The following is a 26,976-nucleotide window of genomic DNA, read 5'->3' as shown; positions in this document are numbered from 1 at the left end:
AGCGAGCTCCTGGTCACAGTTGGCTGCTGGCTGTACATTCAGCAGCTGTGTGGGCATATTTTTCCAAGCACATTAAATGCACGATAGCAGCATGGTTTCTTTATTAATCTCGCTTCCGTTCTTCTACTTTGAGTTGCTTTTCTTACCTCCTCTAACTTGTTAATCTCTTGCCATGACTTAATTTCTTATTAGAAGAGTGTTTTAAAGTGTTTTAAACCACTTCTGGACATGATTGCTTGCAGATTCAAAAAAAAAAAAAAAAGGTCTTCTTCTTGTACATGGAAGGATAAAAGTGAAATAAGTCTTCACAGCCTGATGCAGATTTTCTGATAGTTTAGTTCAGTTTTATAGTATTCCTTCATTGAGGTTCCAGAATACTTCTCAGTCCCTTACTCTGTTATTTGTGACTTTGTGCAACCAGACATTTTCACAGATCATAGAGTGGTTTGGGTTGGAAAGGACCTTAAAGATTGTCTAGTTCCAAGCCCCCTGCCTTGGGAAGGACACCCTCCTAGACCAGATTGGTCAAAGCTTCATCCAACCTGGCCTTGAACATCTCCAGGTAATTTCAGGCCAGTCCTCTCCCAGCAGCTGCCTGGTGCTCCTGGATGTCTGTACATGCACCCTGCAAGTGTTCAGCCCTGTGCTTTTACTCTTTGGTGTTGGGTGCCTGACACCACTGGTGGTGCAGACCTTTAGGTGTCAGGCATATTCCCCTTGCCATGGCAAACCAAGCTAGAAGCTACTGAATACTCACCTTAATGGTTCTTGGTAGAAACTGCAGTGCTTTGTGGCTTAGTTCCCTCAAAAACATTCTCCATGGGGAAAAGGACTCTGTGGGGCTGTTGAATCTGGGTTATTGCTTTTGGTTTTCAGTGTGAGGACTGGAAATTCAGTCTTGTGTGCTCTGGAGAATCCCCTTGCTGGGAGCTAAAGTTTTGTGCACCTTGGCTGGCTTGGGAAGCAGGCAGGATGACCAGGACTGGCACTGGAGCTGACAGGAAGAGAAATAGCAGCACAGTCAAAGTTGAAATGTTAAAAATCACTGAGCCAGTAGGTCAGGAATGAGCAGGTGAGGAGTGGAAAGGGATGGAATCTAAAGGACTTGTAGGGAGGTGGTGGTTGTAAAAAAGCTGCTTTGGAGAAAGAGCTCACAGAAAGGAGAGCTCTCCCAAAGGGATATAAGGATTTGGGCTTGGCAAGGAGACTGAGAATGTGAGGAAAAACATATGTTAGAAAAAGGTGAAAGTGTGGAAGAAACAATATTGGCTCAGTGTTAGGAAGGAGGTATATCTTCTGCATAGTGCTGTAACTACAGCATTCTGTAGCATCTGGCACTTCATAAACATGTTGTGTGAACAAGTTTTAGCTGCAGAAGGTTTGAAATGCCAGTTTCCTGGTAACTGCAGAGCTTTAGGCAGCATTCAGACAGAAATTCTGGCCCAGAATCCACACCAGAAAGGCTTAAAAAATGCAACAAGCAAATATATCAGTAGAGTAGGGGAAGAAGGATATTGTGCCATGCTTTTGTCCTTCATCATTGATCTTTGTATTCAGTTTAATTGGTAGTCATTAATTGATAGCAGAAGTGGAGGTTATATATTGGAGTATATAGCCATAATTGTAGAATACTTACTGAGCTAACAAGATTAAATCTGAACTATTATAGGACTCTTCTAAGCTTCAGTGATTTTCTTTTGTTTAACTTCCTCCCTGAAACCAGATTACCTCTTGTTCAAAGAGTTTCTTTTCATGCTAAAGCCAGCTTTAGTCAAAGCAATTACCTGAAAGAGCTGTTGAAAAGAAAATGTTGCTGTACATAACTCATTGATTCATTGGCACCACCTTATGAAACAGAAGTTATGACTGGCATGAATAAGGGCTGTATTGATAGTAGCACCAGTAGTAATGGAAAGAAAATATGTCCATTGCATGTATTAAGCCCTAATGGGGTAGAAAATATTCCAATTCCTTGAAATAATCCATCAGCAATGCTGAGTTGCCTCTGTGAATTTCCCAGCTGAATTTCTTTTCTGGAAATTTCATCACAGGATTATAATGAATGTGTTGCACAAAGCTGTCTTGTTTTACCAGTCAGGTGTTCTGCCCAGCACCTACCTGGGCAGCAGAGCTGTAGGGAGGGAATGCTCTGGGGTGCAGCATGCATGGCACTGCACCTTCCTGTGTTCCTCTGTGGTTTCTTTACCAACAAACCTCTTGATCTGCTGTCCCTCAAATACTAGTGGTGTCTCTCCAGCTATTGTATTACAGTGATTGAAGGTCAGACTTTAAAATGATTTCTGTATGTGTAGCTGAGACAGACCAGCTCTGGCAACTGGTGCTGGATTTACAGAGTACAGTATTAGCTAAGATGAAATCAATAGCAAGATATCTGACCTTTAGAGAGAAAAAAAGATAAAAAAGCCCTGCATAGAATAAAATGGTTAATGCCTAGAGAACAAAGTCTGATAACAGCCAGTGCAGCAACCTTGGCTGAAGGGTGGCAAGAGCAGCAGGAACACCGTGTGAGAAAGAGCAAACCCAGGCACAGTTCAGAAGTAGGGGACAGTCTGCATTCAGACAGGTGTGCACTTGTGACAAAGCTGCTGGGAGCTGCCCTTTTTGTTTCATTTTTGCTCCACAAAATGGCTCCTCTTCTTGTAGGGAGAAGGCTAAAACATGGTCAAGCAATTGGAAAAGAAGAGAAGGAAGGTACTGTTGCTGTGCTGATGTGAGCTTGCCACTACTTCTTCAGTAGCTGTGGAGCCTTGGTTGGATCTGTTGTATTATTAACTATTTTTTCTCCATGAATCCCTAAAATGCTGTCACAAACCTTAGTTCTATAGCAGAAAGGGGTCTTGAATGATAAAAAAAGCTCAAAGAGAAAGAGTTACACAAATTGAGTAGCCCTGTGTATTCTGCAAAAGGAAACTGAAGCTCTCCTAAAGCAGAAAACAAACATGAGCCTAATGGTAGGTACTTAGATCACAGCTGATTCGTCTGTAAAGAGGCTCTTCTGTGGTGTTAGGACTGAGGGTAGGAAGGGAGATATTTACAACAACATTGTGCATCGCTCTTTAGCCCAGCAGGCTGCCACTTCTAAACCTTCTAAACCAGAAAATTGGGGTTTTTGCCAACACATGATGCATAGATGAAAACACAGAGACAGGCAGGGTAAATAGCTTATATTTCAAATAAGCCAGAAGAGTAGTGCACCTCTAGGGAAACTTACTTAAATGGCTTTCTATATGCTTATATCTTCTGAACTGCCATGAGTGGCTTCTGATCATATCTTTCTCTGTGCAAGTGATTTGTTTTAGAAAAATTTAATAGGAAGTTGCTTTTCATTCTTGCAAGTAACATCAGTTTTGGGCCTCTCACTACGAGAAGGACATTGAGATAGTGGAACATGTCCAGAGAAGGACAAAGGAGCTGGGGAAGGGGCTGAAGCACAGGTCTGATGAGGAGAGGCTGAGGGAGAAGCAGAAAAGGAGGCTTGGGGAGGATCTTCTTGCTGTCTAAAGCTCCCTGACAGGAGGGTGGAGCCAGGTGGTGTTCAGCCTCTTCTCCCAGGTGTAGCAAGTGGCACAGTGAGAGGAAAGTGCTTCAAGCTGTGCCTGGAGGGAGTTAGATTCAATATTAGGAAAAATTTCATCACTAAAAGGATTGTCAAGCGCTGAACCAGACTGCCCAGGGCAGTGGTGGAGTCACCATGCCTGGAGGGATTTAAAAGACTTGTGGATGTGGCACTCAGGAACGTGGTTCAGTGGTGAACACAGCCGTGCCAGATTACTGGTTGGACTCAATGATCTTAGAGGTCTTTTCCAACCCAAGCAATTCTGTGATCATCCAGGTAATGCTTGCAACCCGTGTGTTGTTGATTCTAGTTGAACTTTGGATAGGAGATCATAGATGGCAGGGTAGTGGAGAGTGTCAGAGGTGATCCTGGCTGACCCTGTTCACGGGTGTCCCCTTCAGTGCCCACTGATATCCCTGGCACCTGAGCTGTACAGAGGTTTCATTGTAACCATCTCACTATTCTAGAAGAGGGACTGTGATTTTAAGACTTCCACACTTTTCAGAATATCTTCAGTCTATTGAAAAAACAAGCAGAACACCCCACATTTTTCACTATTGTTTCTGAATTTTATTTAGTTAAAAGTGAAAAGATTACTTAACATTTGTGTGGTGTAATAGAATGCTAATGCAAAGAAAAGTGGGTTGTGACTTTTTGTTAAATCTCAAGTGATTTGCAGACAGTTCAGGTTTACCTAAACCAACCAGATTTTCCTCAATGTTTTTGTATTACCTAAATACTACTGAGCTAATGTTGTCAGCTGTTAAATTTTCATCAGGACATACTCAATACACCTCATCAGGAATAACACGCTGTAAGCATTTGAGTGGTGTTGGTTGGTCTATATCTGGAAAGCTTTAATCTCTTAATATCTTGTTTCCTAATTCTTTTGCTTTATCCAGTAACATTTCATAGTTCTGTCCACAGCTGAGAGACTTTGATCTCTAGTGTGGTAGAAAATTTTGTACTACTTTTCCCACCAATGCAGTTTCTGTTATCTCTTACTGCTTTCTCTGTTGCTTTTTAAGCTAAAAATTTTCAAGCATACAAATTTCAAGGTGCCTGCATGAATTTGGAGAATGCTTCTTCCTCATTCAAGGTGCTCTTTGTTACTTTTGTGGTTTTTCACTGTAATAAGCCATTGCCTTCTTCTTGTGGCTATTTTTGTTTTCACTTCATATTTTAGTTTTGATCATAATTGTACTGAAGGAAACAGTAAATAATCTGTAGGATTACTGTTTTTAATAATCTCATATATTTTAGGTGAATTTATGTTGGCCAGAGTGTCTACTTTCAGTATAATCTGTAGGATTACTGTTTTTAATAATCTCATATATTTTAGGTGAATTTATGTTGGCCAGAGTGTCTACTTTCAGAGTTATTTTTGGCTGTTTGAGGGGATTCTGTGGAATTGTAGCCATTTAGAAAATGGTATTTTCCAACAGATGTATCATACCTGAGATTCTTGAATATGATTTCATGGGAGTAGGATGGGATTTTTTGCTTTCAAGGCTTGAGAAACTTCCTATGACAGTCTGCTAGTGCTTTCCCCCTTCCATGTTTTTGAGTGAAAATATTCAGAGCAAGGTGGAATAGTTCATTAAACAGCTTTTGTCTTAAGAGAGGGCAAAAGGTTGGTGGTACATGTTCTGAGTTGTAATTCTTGGATGTTTTCAAAAAGGACTAATTCCTTTTAAAAATACATATAATTCTCAAGTTTAAGATTACAAAGACAAGCTGCAAAAGACTAGGGAGCATGAACATGCTCTTCTGTGATTGTTGGTGTGTGTGGTGGCCATCACCAGTGCTGCAAAACACGTGTGGATCAGTGCTAGCTAGCAATTTCCACTAGGATTTGAGTAATGATGTCAGGGTAATGGAAGAAAACACTATAAAACTTGGCTTCAGGCATCTGTATTTCAGATTTTCCCTGATGCCTGTATGAAACAAAAATACAGCAAATAGCCCTCCATGTCTGAGATGTCTAATACAGGCTTGAAAAACAATTGTGAAAAGGATGTGCTGGTATCTGGCTCCCCACCCTCCTTCCAGGGGAACAGGGAGAGGCACTTCTTGTCCAAATTAAGAGATGCAACGACTTCCTGTATGTCTGCCACAGTATAGATTCATCTGCACTCCCTTCTTTAGCAAGCAGATTTTCTTTGTTTCAGAAAACATCTTTAGCTCTTTGAATCCCCTTTGTTACAGATTTTAACCTCAGCTATGTTAAACAGAGAGTGCTTAAAAAGACCTTTTGTTTCCAGCTAATATATTAGACTTGGTAGAATTTTTTTGCTGAAATCTCATAGTTGTGCTGAACTCATTTCTTGAAAAGGAAAAAAATTATGGGAGACTTCATTTGATTTGCTCTTACATTGCAGAACTGTAATGTTTTCTGAGCTATTATGCAAATAGATTGGTTTTTTATGTCTTGAAAAAAATCACTGTTTATCCCAACTATTTTTAGTAACCAGAGATTTATACTCTTGGCATTCAAAAGGATAAATATATTTGCATTATAAACTGTTGTTGGCTCTAAATTAAAATCCTGTAATGATATGACCAGTGTATCAGACTAAACTGTGTTTCCAGTTGTGCAAACAGATCCGTCTTTCATCGGTTTCAGCTGCTGGGAAGTTCCTTCTGCCTTGGGTTTTGTGCCTTCTGTACACAGCTCCGTGGCTTTGGCTTGTTCCAGGATATGTTACACCATCAGAAGGGACAAAAGAGCTTTGCACACTGTTGAATTCAGACATCTGGCATTTGGCATTTCTGTTACTCTTCCTTTATACCATCTATACCTAACGAGTGCATTGTGTTTGCAAACCCATTTGTTTCTCTATGAATTCGAATACATTTCCTTGTAGACAAAATGTGCATATGCAAAAAGCTGATGTTGGCTGCTGGGGTTTTACAAGATCAGCTTTTAATGTTGTCCTTTTTTACAGTAGCCTGCACATGGCAGATAACACTGAAATCTTGTTTTCACAACCTGCTTTGTTTAGTTGTACTTCCCACTGCAGTGATATTTGTGGCTGCATTAGGAAGAAAAAACAGACTTGTACTCCCAGAATGACTGATAAACAGCTGCTTTGTAAATGCCTGTAGCAGATGAACCATATTCTAATGTTTTTCGGCCCCTAGGCAGTTATTGATCTGAATGTGAATTCATTATTCTAGCTGCACTAGAGTTAAAAATAGCTTATGTTAGTGAGACTAATTCTTGGGCATATAGTCACAGCTTTCAATGCGTGAGACTTCTTTTTTTAAAATCTTATTTTCATAAGAATACAGTTATCTTTAGACTTTCTTTACAAGAGAATAGTGGCTTCCTAGTGCATAACATTTAAGTACTTCAGCAACTTGGAATTAGGATTTTTCTTTTTATTTTTTTTTCTTTGTTTTGCCTGTTAGAAGAAATTGGTGTCGGTGTAACTTTGTTTCTCATTTCAGTTGCAGATCGTCTGGGCTGTGACCCTCGAACACGTTTCCAGGTCCCACCAAACACCAAGCAGTGGATTGCTTTACTACAGAGAGGAAATTGTACATTTAAAGAGAAAATCCTGCGAGCAGCTTCACATAATGCCACAGCTGTGGTCATTTACAACAACGTATCCAGTGAAGAACCTGTCACAATGACTCATCAAGGTAAGAAAAAAAAATGTAATCTCCTTCACTATAATGCTTTTGCCATATAAACTGTTCCTAAAGAGCCCTTGGCATTGGGGAGATGGTGTTGGAAGTAGCCATTCACTAATGATATTTGTATATATGCAATATAATGAAATAAGCCAATAATTCTGCAGTTATTTTCCTTTACCATACATTTATCCAATGAGGAACACTTTCCTCTGCAGTGGGGATGTGGGTGTGTTGGAGTGAGGAAATGCCTGTAAGATCTGAGGAGCAATCTTTTGAACCTTTCTGCAGAAGAGAAGCTAACATACAGATATAATGGAAGATCTAGAATTTTACAAAGCATCTGAACCTGAACAATTCTGTAGCAGCATGTCTTCAACTCATTGTTCTGCTGGGGACCTTCAAATATTAACAGTTGTATTTTGGGATCTGAGCTTTCATGTTTTTCAATGACAGTTTACAGAGGACACTTTACAGTTTACTCTTTCTACAGTATGAGAGCCATACAGGAATCAACAGGAGTTCCAAAAACAGTGATTTGGAGGGTAGCTGCCTCTGTAAATTGTCTGGAATCATGCTGGAAGTCTGTTTTTCTAGAGAGTTCTCTTCTTTTACAGATGACTATGTGTAAAATTTTACTGTTCCTTGTGATTATTTTTGTTGCTGGAAGTCTCATGTGTACACATTTTCCTTGGTTAATTTTTTTTTTTTTTTGCAATTCTGACAACTACCTTTTTCATTTTCCAGAAGGATTTCTCCTTTTGATGCTATGTGGCTCAATCAGAAAAGGCATATCTCTATATTTGATGGTGGTACTGCTGGCTGATTTATTTTTTTTTTCTGGGATATATTCAGTCTCTTTTAGCATAGGGATGTGGCTCAATCAGAAAAGGCATATCTCTATATTTGATGGTGGTACTGCTGGCTGATTTTTTTTTTTCTAGGATATATTCAGTCTCTTTTAGCATAGGGGGTTGCTTGGAAACTAGAATTTCTTAATTATTGCTCTGCATATTGTCACACAACTAGAATTTAATTCCTTGACTAAAGAAATGCTATGGTTGTTTCTTTCTTTTTTTGAACAAGGAAAATGTTAGAGGGGTTTGATCTTCCCATATCTCTATACCACAGGAATTTTGCAAGAGGGTTTTGACCTCCATGTAGCAATTCAAAGCCTGTTGACAATTGATTTTTATCTCAGGTACCTTCCTTAGACATTTTTTCTATGCAATCTGCAGGTGAAAAGTCCCCTGGCATTTTTTGTCACCTTCTCTTTTTTTTTTAATATTCCCCATTTCTCTCTCTACAGTTGTAGTGCAGTCTTAAACATTCAGCTCTAGACTCTTTGAACTGCCCCTAAAAACATTTATACAAATATGCTCTATTTAGCAATGATTGTAGTTTTCATGTGGTCTGGAATACCTCAGTGTGTCAGGAAAAAAGCTACTACTACTAATACAACTTTAGCATTGTTGGCTGTATTACATGTTAAACAACATAATGAGTTTGATTGTAATTTTATTACCCTTTCTCATAATGCTGTATAGATTGCCAATTCATTTTTAGCAATAAGATGGGGTCTCTTTTATTAGGAAATCCTTGTTCCCTCCCTGTTTCAGCTCAGAAAATCAGTGTGTTGCCTTTGAAACTTTTTCAATAAGCCCAGTAGTTCTGGTTGGTTGAAATACCATCTAAGATGTAAAATTTGAGAACTGCTGTGGGTAAAAAAGTGTCTTGTAAGGTAGCCAGGCAGCTGTTTGGGTAGTTGATATTTGGGAAAAAGACCAATACTGTCTTGAGCATTTTGAATTCCAAATATTTACTCTTTCTTATGGTAAGCATTAAAAAAAATGCAGTTGCTGGAAATTATGCGTATTTTAGCTTTGTATATTTGAAATACTGGGGTTTAGGTGCATGTGCTCAGTATGCTCTGGAATCTGCCCTGGTTTGGGCTGAAGGCTCTATCTCAAAATTAATGTCGCACTTGAAGTGTTCAAACTACATGACAGGCTAAAAGTAATTTTTTAGAACTGAAAGTAATTTTTTAGAACTGAAGTAGCACCTGTAATGAAGTGTTGCTCCACAGCCTTTGTTTTGGTTATGTTCTGGACATGTGAGGGATTTCCTCAGCAATCACTTTGCAGAGCTTCCTGCAAATAACTTCCTGGTGGGCTGATGGAGGAACTGTGATTGTGTGTAACTGAGATGTAGACTAGTCCTTTGGTGTTAGCCTTAGCCCAGGGAGGGTTTGGAATCCAGCAATCCCCTTCTTGAGAGTTACTCTAGGGGGGAAGCAGATTCCTGAACCTGTGCTTATGGGGTGAGGCTTTTTTAACACTGTGTAAAGCAGATTTGCACACATTCAAGCCATTCCCTGGTTTTCCTTTTTCTGCCTTTTCAACTATAGCACTGCTTATGTGCTTTTTAGGTGGTGAACAGTCATCTCAGAGGTCTCTTCCAACCTAATTGATTCTGTGTAATCTATTTAGATATTCCAGTGCACTGCATCACTTCTCTTCAGTATTTTCTGTCCCTAAAGGTTGGGAGGAGCTGACCCTGTGTATTTGAGAGCTCTTCTGTACTGATTAAGTTAATGTGTTGGGGCTGATAGCAGGTGAGGATGGAGGTGAGCCACCAAGCTGGCTCATATGATGTCTATTGCTGTGCAGTATTCCTCTTTTCTTTAAAAATAGAGTCTTCACAAAACAATTTGGCAGCTGTGTTGATGACCAAGTTAATGACTCTATATTTTCTTTCCAAGACCAAGGAGAAAGTAGAGCTTGTGTTATTTTATACTACTGTAATATAATCTTTGTACTTCTGTATATTAAGCCTTAGAAATATTCTGTCTTTCTGGTAAAGTAGAGAGGAAAGCAGCAACTGCTTATAATGCACACTGAGCTGCAAGCTTTCCTGCTTGGATATTTGCATGAATTCCAATCACCCGCTTAGACAGTGTCTGTGGTAAAAATAAATAACACATGACACAGATTTTTGTATGTTGCCCACCTGCAGAGAGGTGATTCCCTGTGAAAAGAGTTTAGGAAGCACTTTTCACCTGTGGGATTAATATTTTATCCAAGCTATTTTATGCTTGAATACACAGTTGAAAATTTTATTCTTATGGAAATTTGTTCATACTCAAAATGTTACTTAGCAGAATGGCAATTCCTTCTGGTGGCTGGATAACAACTGTCACTCTGGAATCAGTCTGTCATCACTGTGTCAAATGAACAGTTTCTGCTGCTAATAGCAGAATTTGCTTTCTCTTGTGTCATAGTCCACCAAGTCTCTGCCCTTTAATTTTCATCTTTGAGTTTTGAAGTAAGTAATGACCTTCAGTAATTGCTTCACTTTTTTTAAATACCTGTACTTCTGTTGGTGTTATTTGCAATATTATTTTCTTTTCTTTGTTCATGTCCTTGTATATGTCAGTGTATACTTATTTTGCACAATGTAGATGTCTTCTATCAACCTAAGCAAAGGACATCCTTCCCAGCATAGGTTATGTTAGACTATGATGTCACTGGCAGGAAGGCAGTTTTATGAGTGGTTTTGCTTGCTGCTTCTGTTAAAGCAAAACTGATACTGTCTAATGTAAAAAAGAGCCTGTGTGGTGAAGAAAATATGTAGTAGCTGTCTCCTTTATAAGCAGTTATGGGAAAAGGAAGAAAATTCAGGTTAAATAACATTTTGATTTTTATATTTTGGTTGTGTGTGGTGGAGACAATCCTGTTAAGTAAAAAGTAGTTAAATCTGGGGAGGTTGGAACTGGGTGATTTTTAAGGTCCCTTCTGAGCCATTCTATGATTTTATGATACTGAATTTCTGTCTTAAAGACTTTTATTTTGATTTATAGAGAAGAATATATGCCAAACAAGCCTCTAAAGTTCAAATTTCATACTAAGAATTTATGGAAAAAATAAAGACAGAAAAAGAGAAACACATATAAAAGACAGTGTCAAAATGAAGTTGCTGGATTCCAGTAACCATGGTTTATCAGCTCCTAAAAATTTCCATATAAACAGCTTTACCTGATACAGGTAAATCTTTTAAGGTCTTTTGAACCAAGATGCAGACATATCATCAAGATCAGTCTTTATTTCTCCTCTGAAGAAACACCTCATTAATTTCCTGGAGGAAGATGTTTCTGTTCCATGGTGTGCACAGGTGACATTCCCCTGCCATGGCACTGTGCAAGAGCTGTCCAGCACGGGCTCCCAGAAACAGGTTCCTTCCAAGGGAAGGATTTTTCATGGCCCTCTGTTTGCTTAAAAAGCACACTGGTGTGGGAGGCAAGGGCTGTACTTGCTCTGAACTGTGCTAAATGTGCCTGTATGTTCTGTGGATTGTTTTAGGTCAGTGGGTCAGAGGCAGGAGGGACAGGAAGCAATTTGAAGTTGTTGCCACCTAATGGCTATTCCACGTTCTTGCCCTCATTCTGAGTGGGTACAATAGAGATGGCAGTCGACGTGCCACTGTCCTCTGTTGTGGCACTGATCCCTGAGCAGCTCATCTCTTAACTCTGCTGCTTGCCTTTTTCTCACAAATGTCTCTTTATGTAACTCTCAGCTGAACTGATGCATGAAAGCTCTGGCGGGGTGCACTGCAGATTATCTTGCACAAATGGGTGCTGACGAGTATTTTAGCTCTACACCAAATCCACTGCAAAACTTGTCCTGGATTACTGAGACCTACTTTTAATCCACAGGTCCAAACTAATTTTATTTTGTATTACAATATTGTTATTAAAAGGTATTATTAGTAATTTATCTTAGACTATTAGTGAAAAGGAAAGAGCTGAGTCATTAAAACTGAAGCCTTTATAAAAAGGCAAAGTAATTAATAGTCTAGGCATTGTTTACATATATTTGATCATTTTTTGTTTATGTTTGCTAATTGAAAATGTGGAGGATGAGTGTCAACAGCTTTATTGTTGATCCCGTTTCCCACAACATTCCTTGGAGGTGTACCAATCAGGAAAATCTGTCACACAGTAGCTAGAGGTGCCTGACACTTAGAGACCTGGAGAGGAGTGTTAGGTGTGCTGATTCTGGACCATAAGGAAGCACTTGTCTCTTCAAGGCAATCCAGGGAAACCCCTTTACAGAGCCATCACAGCCTTGGTGCCTTGCAGAACTGCCTACCAGTGTTTCTGTGTCATACATGCCTCATCCACAACTGAAATAACAGCAGTCAGGCTCATTTTAACTCAGCCAGCTGAAAGGGTAATTAGTTCTGTGGCTGTGAAAAGGCCCACGGGACTGTTAGTGACTGTAAGTAATTACATTCTTCTTCTTATCCAAAGTCTGAGCTCCAGCAGCAGAGTAATTCCCCATATCTGTGGACTCAGTAGAACCAAATTTATGATATTAATCTATGAATATGCTATTTATAAATCTCTCAAAGTATTTTGTGGTGTCCTTGGGTAAGGCTGTCTTGCCATTTCTCTTTGGTGCTTTGCTGATTTTTTTTGGAATGACTGTCCATGTCCAGATTGAGAGATGTGTACAGAAGTCTATAGAAGAAAATACATGAGCATGACAAATTGCCCTTTTTTAGAAATCCCTGGGTTTTTTAGGTGCACCATCCATTAGTGCGAATACAAACTGTTGCTATCCAGAAATGGCAAAATATAAGCCACCTGCTAGCAACTCATCACACTATGGAATGCAAGAGACAATTAGCAAAATCCAAGTGTGTCTTAGATTGATGAATGGGTCAGTGAGGTCTACACTGCACTGATATTATTGAGGAATCAAGAATGTAACACTGTAGCAGGTTTTGGACATTGTTCAGAAGTATAGAAAGTGAAGAAAAGCTGCTTTCAAATCAGCAAAAATATCTTCTGAAGATAGGAGGACATAGATATTTCAGAAATGTGTTAAACTGTGACACAGTTTTTCTCAGTGGTGTGTAATGTGTTAGGATTACACCACTTCCCTAGTCAAAACTTAAAGTGATCCTTCAGCTTTTTATTCATTTGCATTTGTTCAAGGTTTGAATATAAAATTTGGTCTCCTTTGTTAGCATACTAATACCTTAACAATACAAGTATTTATGCCTTGAAAGAGACTGCAAATCAGTTTACTTGCCATAAAACATTGTTAAATGCCATGTAAAATTGTGAGTAAAAAAAAAAAATCTGAGCCCAGATTGTGGAAAGGGGATGATCAAGTGGTACATTTCTTTGTGCCAAACTTTTTTTATTCTTCCGGCATTATTTAGGTGGAATGTCCATTTCCTTTCAAAAAGATAAAACTGTAGTGCAAGCAGATGCAGAGAAGCATTGCTAAGAGAGTGTGAAATGTCTGTGAAGTCACTGTAACATCTGTCTGCTTTTCTTGTGTCTAGGCTTGGTTTTTCCTAGTGTAAAGAACCCAAAAGTTCACATGCACAAAATACATATGTGTGTATATATATAACAGTGTGATTTCCAGATGATAAAAGTCCTTCCACAGAAAGGGAATATGTGATATATGTGGAATTATCAAGATGATTCAAAGGAGGGGAGCACAAGAAGCCCCAGGTCTCCAAACCCAGTGTCCCTACTATTCTAGGGGAACTCTGCTGCAGTTTGAATTCCAGGGATTTATAAAGTCTCTCCCTTTCCTGGCCCAGCCATGGGTCTGTCCTCCTGCTGCCCATCAGAAGCATTGAAGTAGAATGTTTAAAGACTGGGCAGAGATTCTGGAACTTGAGGGACTCTGACAATAAAGAGGTGGGTGCATCTTGTAGCTTTATAGAAGATCTTAATTTTTCTAGCAGTGCTTGGTGTCATGTGGCTTGGGATGGAAGACAGGAGCTCCTTGGGTGAGGAGGAAATGACCTGCAGAGAAGCCAAAGCCCAACACCTTTTGTACATACTGATGTTGTGTTGGATCTTTGAGAGGCTGTGAGCATTGGTTTTCTGGAGTGGGCTGGGTGTAGGACAGAGACAGCTCGACCTTGAGGAGCCTGAGGAAATCCAGGGGTGTGGCTCCCCAGCTCACGTGCATCAGCTGGATTTGGACTTGTGAATGAATCAGGATGTGGCTGTGACTACCTGTTTTCATTGCATGCAAATTCCTCCTTAAGAAGCATTTCCCTGAGTGTCAAAATAGAGCAGTTGGGTTATGAAATAATGTGTCAGCAGTTGTCATCTAAACACAGCCCAACTGTTTTCGCGATTGATTTTGCTATTTGGCTTTGCTTTTAGGAACTCTTGGTCAGAGTAGATTATAAAGCTGATCAAAAATACAGCAAGGACATTATACTGGCACATTGTTTTGTGTTTAATGAAGGAGGACAGGCTTATAAGTTTATTATTTATCACTTATAAACCTAATGTGCTACAGACTAACACAACAAGAATCTGATTAGGCTTTTAATATTTGTTTTGAATTTAATTGTGTCACGCCCATCTTTGAAAAGCTGCTCTTGCTGTTTCTGGTTTTCTAATCATATGCCTTAATCAATGCCTGCATTTCTTAAAGGAGCAGGACTTTGTGATGATCCATCATGTCTGCAGTACAGCAGTGCCTGGCACGTTGCAAAACACTGAAGTGTGTGTAATCATGTTTAGAGGGCACAGAGCAGGACCCTCTCTTTACCTGACAGAGTGAAAAATGTTGAAGTTCTTCTTGCTACAAAGAAGAGTTTTGCGTGTTCTTCAGATTCATATTTACAGTATTTTTATAGAAGCCTTTTCCTCACTGAACTTGAAATGCCTACTTCTTTGTCCTCTTGAGTAGAGAGAATTCAAGTTTTAATTTCAGAAGCTTTTTTATTTAGGTTGTTTTGCATAGGTTTGGGCAGCAAAGAGACTGTTGTGATTTCTGAAAATACCTGCTCGGTGTTTTGGGATAACAGGTTGTTCCACTGGTTGTATTTAACTGAGGCATCCTATGAAAGCCTGACTTTTGGGTAATAGTTTCAAATGCTGCTGCCCTTGATGATTTTTCTCATGGTAATTTTGTAAAGTCTGTTCTGATGTCTGACACTACCTAAACTAAGTGTTTACATACAGGCAATAATTCAACATTTTCAATATTATTAAGGCAACAGGAAGACAAATGTTTTTAAATGCTTCTAGTCTCATTTTAAAATTAATGTATATTCTTGGCATTAAATTCTTGTCTTGTTTAGAATGCAATAGCTGTCAAATATTATGGTCTTTTTGTGTTTTCAGAAGTATTTGATTTGGGACATCTCAAATAACATATTCTACTCTTGAGATTGCTCATGTGTTGACAGCTTGGATGTGCTCTTGTTTACTTTCTGATTAGATCAAAATAAAAATATGTGCAGCTAGACCAGTTTTAATGACTCTGAATATATGCCAAGGCTCGTCCTCTTGGTGTCTGCTTTCCCATAAACCTGTTTAGCATGTAAGAGTTATCCTTCACAACAAATTTCTTTCTTTTGCATCAGACAAAAATGTTAAGGTACCTGATAAATGTATGGGTTTTCCCACTGTTGTGCCATGGAATTTTTATTTAAAAACAGTTCTCCCCAAGCCTGCTTTTTCTAGCAGCACAGCTTTGCACACAGGCCAGTATTCCCTTCCCTTATCCTGTACCTCAGGGTTCCATGGATTATATCCCCTGTGACTGAATCCCTTCCCTTGTAGAGGTGATCCTTCCTTCCACCTCTGCCCTCAGGCAGCTCAAATGTCCTCTGGTGTTTTCATAGCACAATTGGTCTATCAAAATTTCATATACAGCCATAGCTTTCATTAGTGTTTTCCTGCTTTCTTTGTCATTTTCTGGGATCCCAAATTCTGTTGGAGTGGTTTCATTGTTAGTTGATGTTATTCCAAGAAATCTGTCGCTCACAGTAATAGGACTGATCCCTTTCCTGGGTACTGAATAGTAGGTCTTGCTGTCTTTTTATTTCTGATATAATGCATTCAGAAATGCTTAGCACACAGCTACAGGATTTTAACAGAAGAATAGGGAAGTGACAGAAGAATAGGGAAGTCTGGCTTTTGAGGATGGGCAGTTCTACTTCCAATTACATTATCACGATGATGATCCTATTGCTGCACTCAGAAAGGCAGTAGCATTTCACTGTCTGAATCCATCTTTTAAGTGACTGTCTGGACCAATCTTTACCTTTATCAGGGAATGGGGAATTTGTGTTTTCTAAGGAAAAATTTTCACCAGCAGAATTGTTCAGGTAAATGTGCTACATTTAGGTTTTTCAGAAAGAAGTGATGAAAGGACTCAGTTGCAGTTAAATTTTCTCTGCTATTTAAAGAGAGGACAGTATTCTTTCACAAGCATGAGATTAGTGCAGTCTGTGTGCTTCATGCTGTGTCTGCAGCATCAGCAGCCACTATCAGAGACTTATTGCAAGGACTTTAGCTTAAAATATCAGCCATTAGCAAATCACTGACCTTTGTTATGAGTATCTGACTTAATTCTCAGTTCTCTGCAAACCTTATTGCATCAAATCACAGTAGTTTGGTGCCTCTTGCAGTGGTCTGACACTCTCCACACTCGAGGTGGGATCTGAGGTTTGCCCTCCCCATGTGCAAGGAGGTGGATGAAGCTTTGCAGCCCTGACTGGCAGCTGCATTTTGCCAGGCTGCCATTGCCTGCAGCCTCCAGTGGATGCTGGGTGGATTGAAGGTGTCTGAAGGCTGCTCTTTGAACCATGCCTGTCTTCAGCTTCAGCCTGGTATCCTGGACATAGTTAACCATATTTTGAGCTTCAGATAAACATTTGGTAGTCAAGAATTAACAGCGACAAAGACAATAAAAAAACCTACCAAAAAATCCCAACACAACAAAAGCACCACAGATATTTGCCTGTGATGATACTTGTAACATTTCTTTGAGATGACTTTTTATTGACTTTCTGAGCATGCTCTTTTGGAATTGCTAGGGGATGTGAATAGGTCAGTGAGAGAGCAAAGCAGTTTCCTTATGAGGTCTACAGGAAACTCCTGGACGTTGCTGTTTTTCCCATAGTCCTGTTTTTACTGTCTTGTAAGCTTTTAATTTCTTCTGTCTTCTGCTCTCACAATGTAACATTATACTGATTTAATGATTAGTCACAACTTCATCCCTTTTCATACACAGAGTTGTATAACTATCCTAATTAAACATGCACATGGTAAAATTGCAAGCTAGAAAGAGCTGCCTGGGCTTGGATGATAGCAATTAAATGATTTATGTTTACAGACATCAATATTTATCTTATGCCTACTGTCTGTCCTAGCTTGTCATCTGTGGTTCCATGTGTAGTTCATTGGCTTTAGTAAGCAATCCAGATTCTTTTCTCTGGACACTGTGTTCTTGGCTGAGGAAAATATTGCTTTTCATAAGATCATGGAGTAAGACCATATTCTGAGTTTCACAAACACTCTTAGTCTTTCTGTCTTCACCTGAGGATTTTTTTCTGCTAAAGTTTCAGAAATACAAGGTTTCAAGGTGCTTAAAATAAATGAGTCACTGTCTCCTCCTGCCCCCAATTGTTCTCAAACAGGGAGTTCTTGCTAAAATTATTTAGGGTGATGCCCCTGACAAAAATACGGATGAACCAAGTCCCAGTTTTCACTGAGCTTCAGTATGTTCAACAGACACAATTTATTTTTCTTTTCTGCAGTTCTCCTTGGCTCTGGCGGGGTCAGAAGCAGCAGTAGCACTTTGGCTGTTCCCAGTTGAGTCATTTGGAATGCAAATCACTTTGCAGTGATGCCAGAGGTTCCCATTGTGCTGGGCTTTATATAAAACGTGTGACAGATTGTCAGCTTTGTCACATTCCCTGGGCAGCAGGGAATAGGTAGAGGCTTCAGCTTTGGATTCAGGTAGAACTGGACTAGTATCAGAAGATCTTTGTCATCTTTGCCTTGCAGATAATTATAAATATTGATGTCTGTAAACATAAATATGTTAGATATTACACTGAGTGCTTCAGCTTGATATTTTGATACTAACATAATTTCTCAGTGCAAATAAATTCCTACTGGGGAAGCTTAGCAGAGCATGTGCTCTGGGGAATACAGTCTTCCTGTACCTTTCCCTGCTTTTCTTCCCAGTCTGAACTAAACATGAAGAGCAGAAGTGAAGTCTGGGGAAAATATCAAGCAATATAAATTATCTGCTCTTGATTGATCTTGCACTATCTGAGCTGCAGGGATTTGGGGTTGCAGGAGCATGTGCTGCATCTAAATGCAGGATCTTGCAGGAAGGGTATCTCTTGTGCTGTAAAAATGTGCTGCAAGTCTGGGCAGGAACTATCTTCCCAGCTGGACAAATAGGAATCTGGGTAGATGTCCATGAAAATAAAAGTAGTGACGGACTTTTACTCTGAGATTTGCTGTCTATTAAATATCTTGGTTGTTTTTGCATGAAACCAAACTTGGTACTGAAGTGTCTCTTGAGAGCTGGATTAAAGTTGATCTTGTGTGAGTCTGTGCTATAATAGAGATTAAATACATTGTGTTGAGTATTCATTGCTATTCAAAGCTTTTGAATTACTGTGGCACTGTTTCAAAAATATTCAGAAGGAAACACTGAACTTTCTTTTCCTGTTCAGTCCCATGTTACCAGGACAAGGCCTGAATGACTTTGCTATTTCCATTTTAAATAAAATTTAAATTTCTTGAGGAGAGCAATTGAAGGGCTGTGGAATGTTTTTTCAATTATTATGAAAATTTTAATTTCTGAGATTATCAGTTTTGATTCTTTGAGTAGTTCTGTCAGCACAATCCACATCACCAACGTTAGTAAACTTAACAGGAAAACTGCTGATGGTGACTGTTAATGCTACTATTTAGCATGGTGAATTCAAAGAGTAACAAGGGAACATTTAAGGCTCTTGCACAACTCTGTTGTAAGTCCCCATTTTGGAAAAGTATGTAGCTGTCACCCTTAGTTATTGTGCCCAGGGTTTCAAAGGTGCTGCTCTTTTGGCTCTTGAATATCATTTTGTGGATACAGTAGCTTCTTAAAAATTAGGTTGTGATTAAAAGACTTCTAACAAATTCCTTGTGTTAAAATAGGACCTCATGTTCTCTACTGTCACACTAGGTTTTCTGTAGCTTAAATCCACTCTAAATCCAGAATCTTGGTGCTGAAGTCGTTTGCCTTATACAGTTCCTCTCTGAGGGAATATGAGTTGGAGCAAGCAGATGGAACAAGCAGATGAACAGATTTTGCAAGCATTTTGAAAATAGGTCTTGAAAGGGTTTTTAGTATTGGAAGCAAATAAGTCTGGATGAATAAGAATGAAGCTTCACAAGGTTTTTTTTCATTCTGGCTTTGGTTTTTCTAAAACTTTTCTTTCTTTTAACTTAGAATTACCCTGTGTTCAAGATCCTCTTTTTTTAATGAGGTCTTTGCTTTAAAACATGGTGCTCTCTCTGCTCTATAGGTGATTTTGTTCTTTTTCAGCAAGGCTTATGGCTTTCCTATTATCCTTGTACCAATAATTTTCCCTTTGGGACAGGAAATAGTCTAGAGGCAAGACACTATGAAAACAGATGGGCTGCACATTGAAAATGGAGCTGATGAAGCTGACAGCCTCTTTGCAATGCTATCAAGCGTGTCTTTGTATGGGTGATAAAATCAGCAGTCAAACTTCTGCCAAGTTTTTTCAATTCTCTTCTACTTTGCAGCCACATAACCACACAGGAGAACTTGCATAACTCTCCCCAGCAACATCCACAGCACTGCCTATGCTGAGGGCACTCGAGCAATATTCTCACTCATCTCCTAAATGTTTTTCTGAGAGCTGCCTGTTTAGGTATTCACGGCTTCAGATCTGGAACAAATATACTTTTGAAAGCTTGTTCAGACTGCATGCAGTAATTACAGTGTGGGAAGTACGGTGTACCAGCAGTAGAGATCTGTTACTGTGTGTGGAGCTGCAGAGACTTTAGGGCAAATGTTAATGCCCTAATTTGAAAATCTGGGTTTGAAGGACAAGGCATGAGTAGAGTGCCCAGTAGCATGTTCCATGTGCCATAGATGGCTTAGATTAAATCCTCTTGAATTGTCATTTGCATTTGGAAAATCTTGTGAACAGCATGCCATGTTAATTTAAAATAAAAATTAAACTTTTTTTCCCCTTTTTGTAGGAACTGGAGACATTGTTGCTGTCATGATTACAGAATCGAAGGTTAAGGAGATCCTGAATTACTTGGAGAAGAACATCTCTGTCCTGATGGCCATAGCAGTGGGGTCCCGCGTTCCTCCAAAGAACTTCAGTCGGGGCTCTCTAGTCTTTGTGTCAATATCATTCATTGTTTTGATGATCATTTCTTCAGCATGGTTAATATTTTACTTCATCCAGAAGATCAGGTACACAAGTGCACGTGACAGGAATCAGGTAAGGGGTCTTTTCTCTTAAGTTATGGAGATAATATTTCAGTGTACAATAACCAACAGAGAACAAGTAAGGAATGCCCATCAAACTAGTGTTCAGAATCTCTTTGTTCCAAGGCAGAGCATGTTGCCAGAAAAGGATTTTTATGCAGCAAAGTGTTTTCATCCTGAGCAGCACTGGTATAGATCCTATTACATGACAGGAAAGAATCAAACTGAAACAAAATACTTGAGTTTTGGTTTGTGTAAGTCCAAAAGTCAGATGGATTCTGTGTTGGCTGAGTAACACATACTGGATGTATATTGGGAATTAGGAGGAAAGTTAAACTGTGAATCAACTTGTGTAGTGTAGGGGAGCACTGAGCAAATGTTAGAAATTCTCTCCATGCTCTTAAGGATATGTTCTGTAATAGTTAAGGTAGTTCAGAAATTGTACAAAAGTATTCCCAAACTATAATCTGTTATGAATGTTGGGGTAAGAAAACTAAGGTGTAGAGCTGCTTAGTGGTCTGTGTTAACTTTCAATTTTATTTAAGATCACCCTTGGTAAGGAGTGCCTGATTCTCCTGGTCATACATTTTAACCAAAATTTTGTCCAATATGCCTTTCTTACGTTCTTTTTCAATTCTTAATTTGTTTGAGCACTGAGTTATATATGACCATACTCAGAGATCAAGTTGTCAACTCAAACACAGATAAACTTTAGAAGTAAATGTTTTACTAGTGTGAACTTAATGACCCTCCATAGTGTGCCTTGGCTTTTATTGAGAAGGGTCAGTAAACCTCAGGAAATCTACAGTGCCCTCTTTGCCCTGTCTTTCTGTCAAGGCTAACTTAGAAACCTCCTGACCTCTAGTCACTCTCATCCCTTTCCCCCAAATTACAGCTGATACACAGCAGCTGACTGCGGGCCAGTTTTTTGGTGTTCTGTCAAACCTAAAATAAATCCAAACTTACAAAACCTCCGCTGTGGCACAGGATTTCCTTTTCAGTTACTATAAATAGTGTCTGATGCTGCAGGTCCCATGGGCATCCTGTAGATTTTCTTAAGGATGTCATTCTTAAATGACCACACTGTAGCTGGTACTTAGTGTGGTCCCTTGGGATGGTGAAAGTTTAAATATAACTGTAACTTAATGAATGTCTGTGGAATACTAAATTGTGCCTTCTCTATCCCCTACATGGCTTTAGGCTCCTTCCAAATGTCCACGTTTCAAAACAGTTGCTCCATTGGGAAAGGGCTCTTATGACCTCCTTTTCTTTCTTTAGATTTTTACAAAGGTCAGGAGAAACTTGATGAAAATTTTATGTGGTTTAAAAAGCTGAGCTTATTAAACTTTAATAAGAAGGTGGCGACAGCTGCAGCTTATTTTTAAAGCGCTTTGAGAGCTTTCACAAAGACTGTACTGTTAGTGGTGAAATAACTTGGTTTAGGCTATGATCTTGTTTTTAAGTTATGTCAAGGCACAAGTTTTTTCTGGTTTTTAAATCAAAGCCATCAAAAACTTGCTGTGTTTTGTAGATGACACAAGTAGATATTGGTGTTTCACATCGTTATTCTTGTGCGCTTCCACCAGAGGTGCGAAACTCTTTTGCATGTGGAAGTGACCTTTTCCATCCAGACAGTTGTGGGTTTTAAAAGCAAGCATATGCTGTGTGCCTGTGCCCTAACTTAGCAAAACAGCAAATCCTGAGCATTTCCAGTGTTAACATGAAAGAGTATTTGTTAAAATTAGAAAATGGAAGAGCTTGACCTCGGAAGAGATGGAAGTTATTATTTATCAAATCTATTTATGTAAAAGAACTTCAATATGCTGGAAGAGTTTTGCTGAAATATTATGCTTTCAATGGGAAAATAATCTTTAAAATTTCTTGTAGTGCATATACAGTCACATGCAGTAGAACGAAATGTAGATACTACCCACATTTACTTAGCTGTTGGAGTTGAGCATTTAAGTTAAATGCCATTTCAGCCTCATTCCTCTCTCAGTAGTCATGCTTTTGGTTATGCAATGGTTATCTACTCCAGCAGTGTGCCCAGTGTGTTCTGTGTCATTAAGTACTCAGGCCAATGTGCTTGTTCTGGGGCATGTAATTTAGATCAGCTTAAATTGACCAAATTCTTGCATATTGAAGTTAGGGTGAGATTTCTGACTTTAGCAAGCATGTAATTTCCCATCCCAGCTCTGTTTCTAATGCTGTGCTTCCTACATGGATGTATTTCAGTAACTGGGACTGTGTATCTGATTTTTTTCCAATTCTTGTTCTAAAAAATTTAAAATAAGAGTTGCTGTTCTGTGAAAATCACAAGGAAGAAAAGTGCTTACGTAATTCTAGAATAAGTGATACAGTCAGTTGTGATACAGACCTCTGAGGTCGTTGTGTTTCTCAAATAAAAGCAACTTTCACTGCAGTTCGCATGTGGGGAAATGTGTGATACAGGGAGTACACCTTATGAAGGATTTGGGTTTCAGTTTTATAGAAGGTGGCCACAAAACCCCACGCATTCACTTCAGGCTGCAGGAGAGATTTTGAGAGCTGCATTCTGAGAAGCAGCCTATCTCTTTCAAGGGCAGAGTACTTAGTACAGCTAGGAGGGGAAAGAGAAAATACATCATTTGTGGTTTTAAGTCAGTTGTAAACCAAGTCTGATGTTTCATGTCCCTAAAGGAAGATGATGGGATCTTTGTTTCATTCAGTGCCCACCTCTGGGACCCCAGTGGGAAAACAGTGACAAACAGCTGTTCTTTGTTAGCTGGGAGCTGGGCATTTCAATAGGAATCAGCACTTGCATGTCAGAAAAGGCTCCTTCCATCCAGCTGTGGTGGTCATAAAGCAGCATAAACAGCCAAAAAATAATTCAACCTCTGCATTCAGATTGAGGTTATCTTCAAACCAATATTAATTTCAGCTTTATTTAAGTCTGTATTGGCTTATTTAGATTTTGTGACCCATCATTTTTTTTCTGAGATCCTGGTGGTTTTGGGTAATAGCAAGAGAGAAACTAGGTTACACTGGGAGGATCATTTGCATCTCAGAGTAAGATCAGCCTGCTCAGAGTGGAAATATAAAAATAATTCAAGTTTAAGAGAACATGCAGCATATTACAGCACACTGAATAAAAGCCAGTATGAACAGAATATAATGGAAATCATTGGGAGGGGACATTGCTTCAGCTTTTGTCCTGCAACCTGGGTTTGATTAGGTTTGCACATCAATGTTGATTCACTTCTGTGGACTTCTGTACAGTCCATGAGTTTGATGCCCATGCTTGTGGAGAGCGTTTGAGGATTCAACTGTTGGCTGTTTTTCCTTCTCAACAAATCTATGTGCTTTGCTGTGTTTGCATTTTGTCTTATGTGTTGGCCTGCTGCCATAGTGTGTATTGCAGTGGTATTATTGAGTCCAAATAAGTCATTGTAAAGGACACTAATGAAGCTTGTTTATTAGGGTTAATTTGTGTTCTCTTCTTTGTCACTTTATTAGCGTCGTCTTGGAGATGCTGCCAAGAAAGCCATTGGTAAATTGACAACCAGGACAGTAAAGAAGGGTGATAAGGTATAATAATAAGATTTCAACATGATAAACTTGAGCATCATGTTTAATTTTTTTTTTTCTGGGGAAACAATCTCAGTTTTTTTCTTTGCATTTCTGATTTATGACTTTGCCTTCCTTGTTGGAGGCTTATTTTGTCCTGTGGTACAATATTTTGTGTAACTGTTAGTATTGATGTGTGCTGTATATTTCAAAGAAGGTTTTCCTGCTTAAATACTATTTGCACTCCATCTGGCAGCTGTGACTGAGGGTGGTTTTGTGTGCTGGCTGACTGGGAGGGTGTCCTGGCATGAGTAGATGGGACTGGCATTGTTTATGTGGAACTCTGAAGCTTAGAACTTTATCATGTGTAAGTTCTGTAAAGGAAAAATGAATTTAAAAGACAAGTAATTGAAGATAATCTCTTAAGTAAAATACAACTATTAAGTAAACTATTAAGGGGGAACATAAAGAGGTATTTCAGTCAAAGTTACTCCAAGAATATTTCTTGCTAGTATAAAAACTAAAATATGTGGTGTGTTTTGTCTTAAGCTTTTTCCACTTTTGAGAGCAATGTTGCTTTATTTTTGATTCTGAAAGGAAAAAATAGTCATTTAATTGCTCATTTTTTAGCTTTAATTTTCAAAAGGCAGGGGAATTCTGGCTATGATTTGATTTTTAAAATATTGTTTCTTAGGGCCTTTTTATTGTGATTCCTTTTTTCTTTCTTATCAACGCTATCAGCAGTGGGAGATTAGGAAGTGATAGGAAAATTTTCTTCCAGAGAGAAGGCAGAGCAAAATGTCTTTCTGTTCTTCCTCCCTCCCTCTGTAGTTCTATTTCAAAACAGCCCACTGCACGAAATCTTTTCTGTAATGGGAGAACATACGAATTAGAGGAACCTCTCCATGTAAAACAATGCTGTTGTCTTGACAGCATAAATTCAGAACTGGCAAGTGCTGTGTAGGTTGGAGTACAGACAGCATGAGGTGCCCATGCAGGTGAACAGAGCAGGAAAAACCTTTTCTTCCTCAGAGGGGCCATCAGGATTCTCTGTGTGCAGCCCTGGCTGGTGCTGACCAGGAGCAGTTGTGGCCTTGCTCTGGTCCCTGTCTTGGTGTCTGACTTGTAGCTGGTTGGCTTCAAAAAGAATAATGAAGTTGAACCAAGAAGGCACAGCCTGTTTTGTTGTCACAGGCCCAAACAGTTTAATATGTATTGTTGATGCCATATCTGTATACAAAGGAAGTCCCCCCTTTTTCATTTGAGATTTTAAAATATCATATTTTAAAATATAATTTTAAAAAATCATAACTTCTGGAAAACAGAAAAGAGAGGAGCTGGTCAATCAGTGATATTCATGTCTTGATAAGAATGATGATAATTCTGCAAGTTAGCAGCAGACATAAATATGGGAGTACTCTGCACTAAGTAAAATGTGCTCATTGTGACTGTAAAAATGAGCCCCAGAATTTTTTATTCTGCCAAAACAAACAAACAAAAAAACCCTGGATAAAATAGAAATGTTAGCTCTAAATTGGATGGAAAAAAAGGAAATCTAGGAAACTCTCCACTATATTTTACAATGATTCCACTGAACATTAGAATCATCTTAGGCCTTAGCTTATGTATCAAATGATGATTTACCAGCTCCAAGAAAGGGCAGTTTTGCATGTATGAGATGCTTTTGTTGCTTAAGTCATGTTGGAATATAATAATCCAGTCATTGGGTTTGTGGTTTGGTAACAGCCACTTGGCACAGTGCAGTTCATGTACGAGTCACAACTACTTTGACATTTGTCGTAGCCTCAACTCTTGACTTGAATTCTCATTCTGTTCATTTTAGGAAACAGACCCAGACTTTGATCATTGTGCTGTCTGCATTGAGAGTTACAAGCAGAATGATGTTGTTCGCATTTTGCCGTGCAAGTAAGATAATAAAGTTGCTTTGTTTGGAAACTGTTCTCTTTTGCATCATTTCATGTAATACCTGCATTGTAATTCACAAATGCATTTGTTGGATGTTTCCAGTCCTAATTACAGACACTTTATTTTAGACTGTGGTGCCAGAAGGTGTGAATGTGGGTGCTGGCACTTAGGAGACAATGGAGATTAAACAGAATTATATTAAAGATATTGGCAATGGAGCTGTTGAGATTGCAGTGAGGTGGAAGGGTGCAGGTTTAAGGACCAAGTAATGGGCAGACTCAAAAAACTTCAGCATAATGAGCCAGGTACAGCTGCATCATTCTGCACTGTAGATGTGCAACAACTGGCTGCTGGTTTTGAAACTGTAGGGAACGGAAATGCAGTCTGTGCAAGCTTCATACCTCCTGACATTAGTCAGCCACTGTGCTGTCATCTGTCTTTGGTCCTTTTAATGCAGTGTGATCTTGGCTTGTGTCTGAAGATTTGTACTTGCTGGTGATTCTGCATTACTGCTTAAAGTGTAACAACTTCCTCCCCTTTTATAGCATTGTGTTGACATCTACAGGTTTTTAGTTTGCTTCCATTCCAGTTCCATTCTTGAGTTGTTTTGGGACATTTTCTCTTTGAGAGATGCTTTTAAATACTTTTCCACCTGGTGGTTGATTTTGATGAATCATACATTCTGGTAGCATTAAGCATTACCAAGGACATCTTTCCCTTGTGTTCTGAAATGCAAAGCTTTCTCCTCATCTCCAGGCACAAAACCCACGTGTAAATTAGGTTGTATATATGCAGCAAGATCCAGTACCTTGCTTTGTGCTTGGTACATAAATGGTTCTGCATGATACTCCAGAAGCAGCAAAGTCATGTGTTGGAATCAGTCTCCAGTCAGGCAGCAGCAGCACATAAGAGCTCATTATTGGTCTGCTAAATCCTCCTGCAGGCTGTTCTGAATAGCTTGAATATCTTCTAATGTGCAGG

General features: G+C 39.1%; 1 protein-coding gene across 5 annotated transcripts in view; it reads left to right on the top strand.

Annotated features, from left to right (window-relative positions):
• RNF130 (ring finger protein 130) overlaps positions 1 to 26,976 on the top strand; it is a 54,080-nt gene that overhangs the window by 3,589 nt on the left and 23,515 nt on the right. For all 5 annotated transcript variants that reach the window (XM_039701230.1, XM_039701228.1, XM_039701231.1 and 2 more), the window contains 4 exons: positions 7,031 to 7,225; positions 20,286 to 20,536; positions 24,019 to 24,090; positions 25,913 to 25,995. In XM_039701230.1, coding sequence (XP_039557164.1) covers positions 7,031 to 7,225; positions 20,286 to 20,536; positions 24,019 to 24,090; positions 25,913 to 25,995 — 601 coding nt within the window. The remainder of the gene's footprint in view (positions 1 to 7,030; positions 7,226 to 20,285; positions 20,537 to 24,018; positions 24,091 to 25,912; positions 25,996 to 26,976) is intronic.

This window comes from Passer montanus, unplaced genomic scaffold, assembly GCF_014805655.1.
Source record: "Passer montanus isolate IOZ18808 unplaced genomic scaffold, ASM1480565v1 scaffold15, whole genome shotgun sequence".
Taxonomy (NCBI): domain Eukaryota; kingdom Metazoa; phylum Chordata; class Aves; order Passeriformes; family Passeridae; genus Passer; species Passer montanus.
Note: the sequence above shows the minus strand (reverse complement) of the source record. Positions and strands in the feature narration are given on the sequence as shown.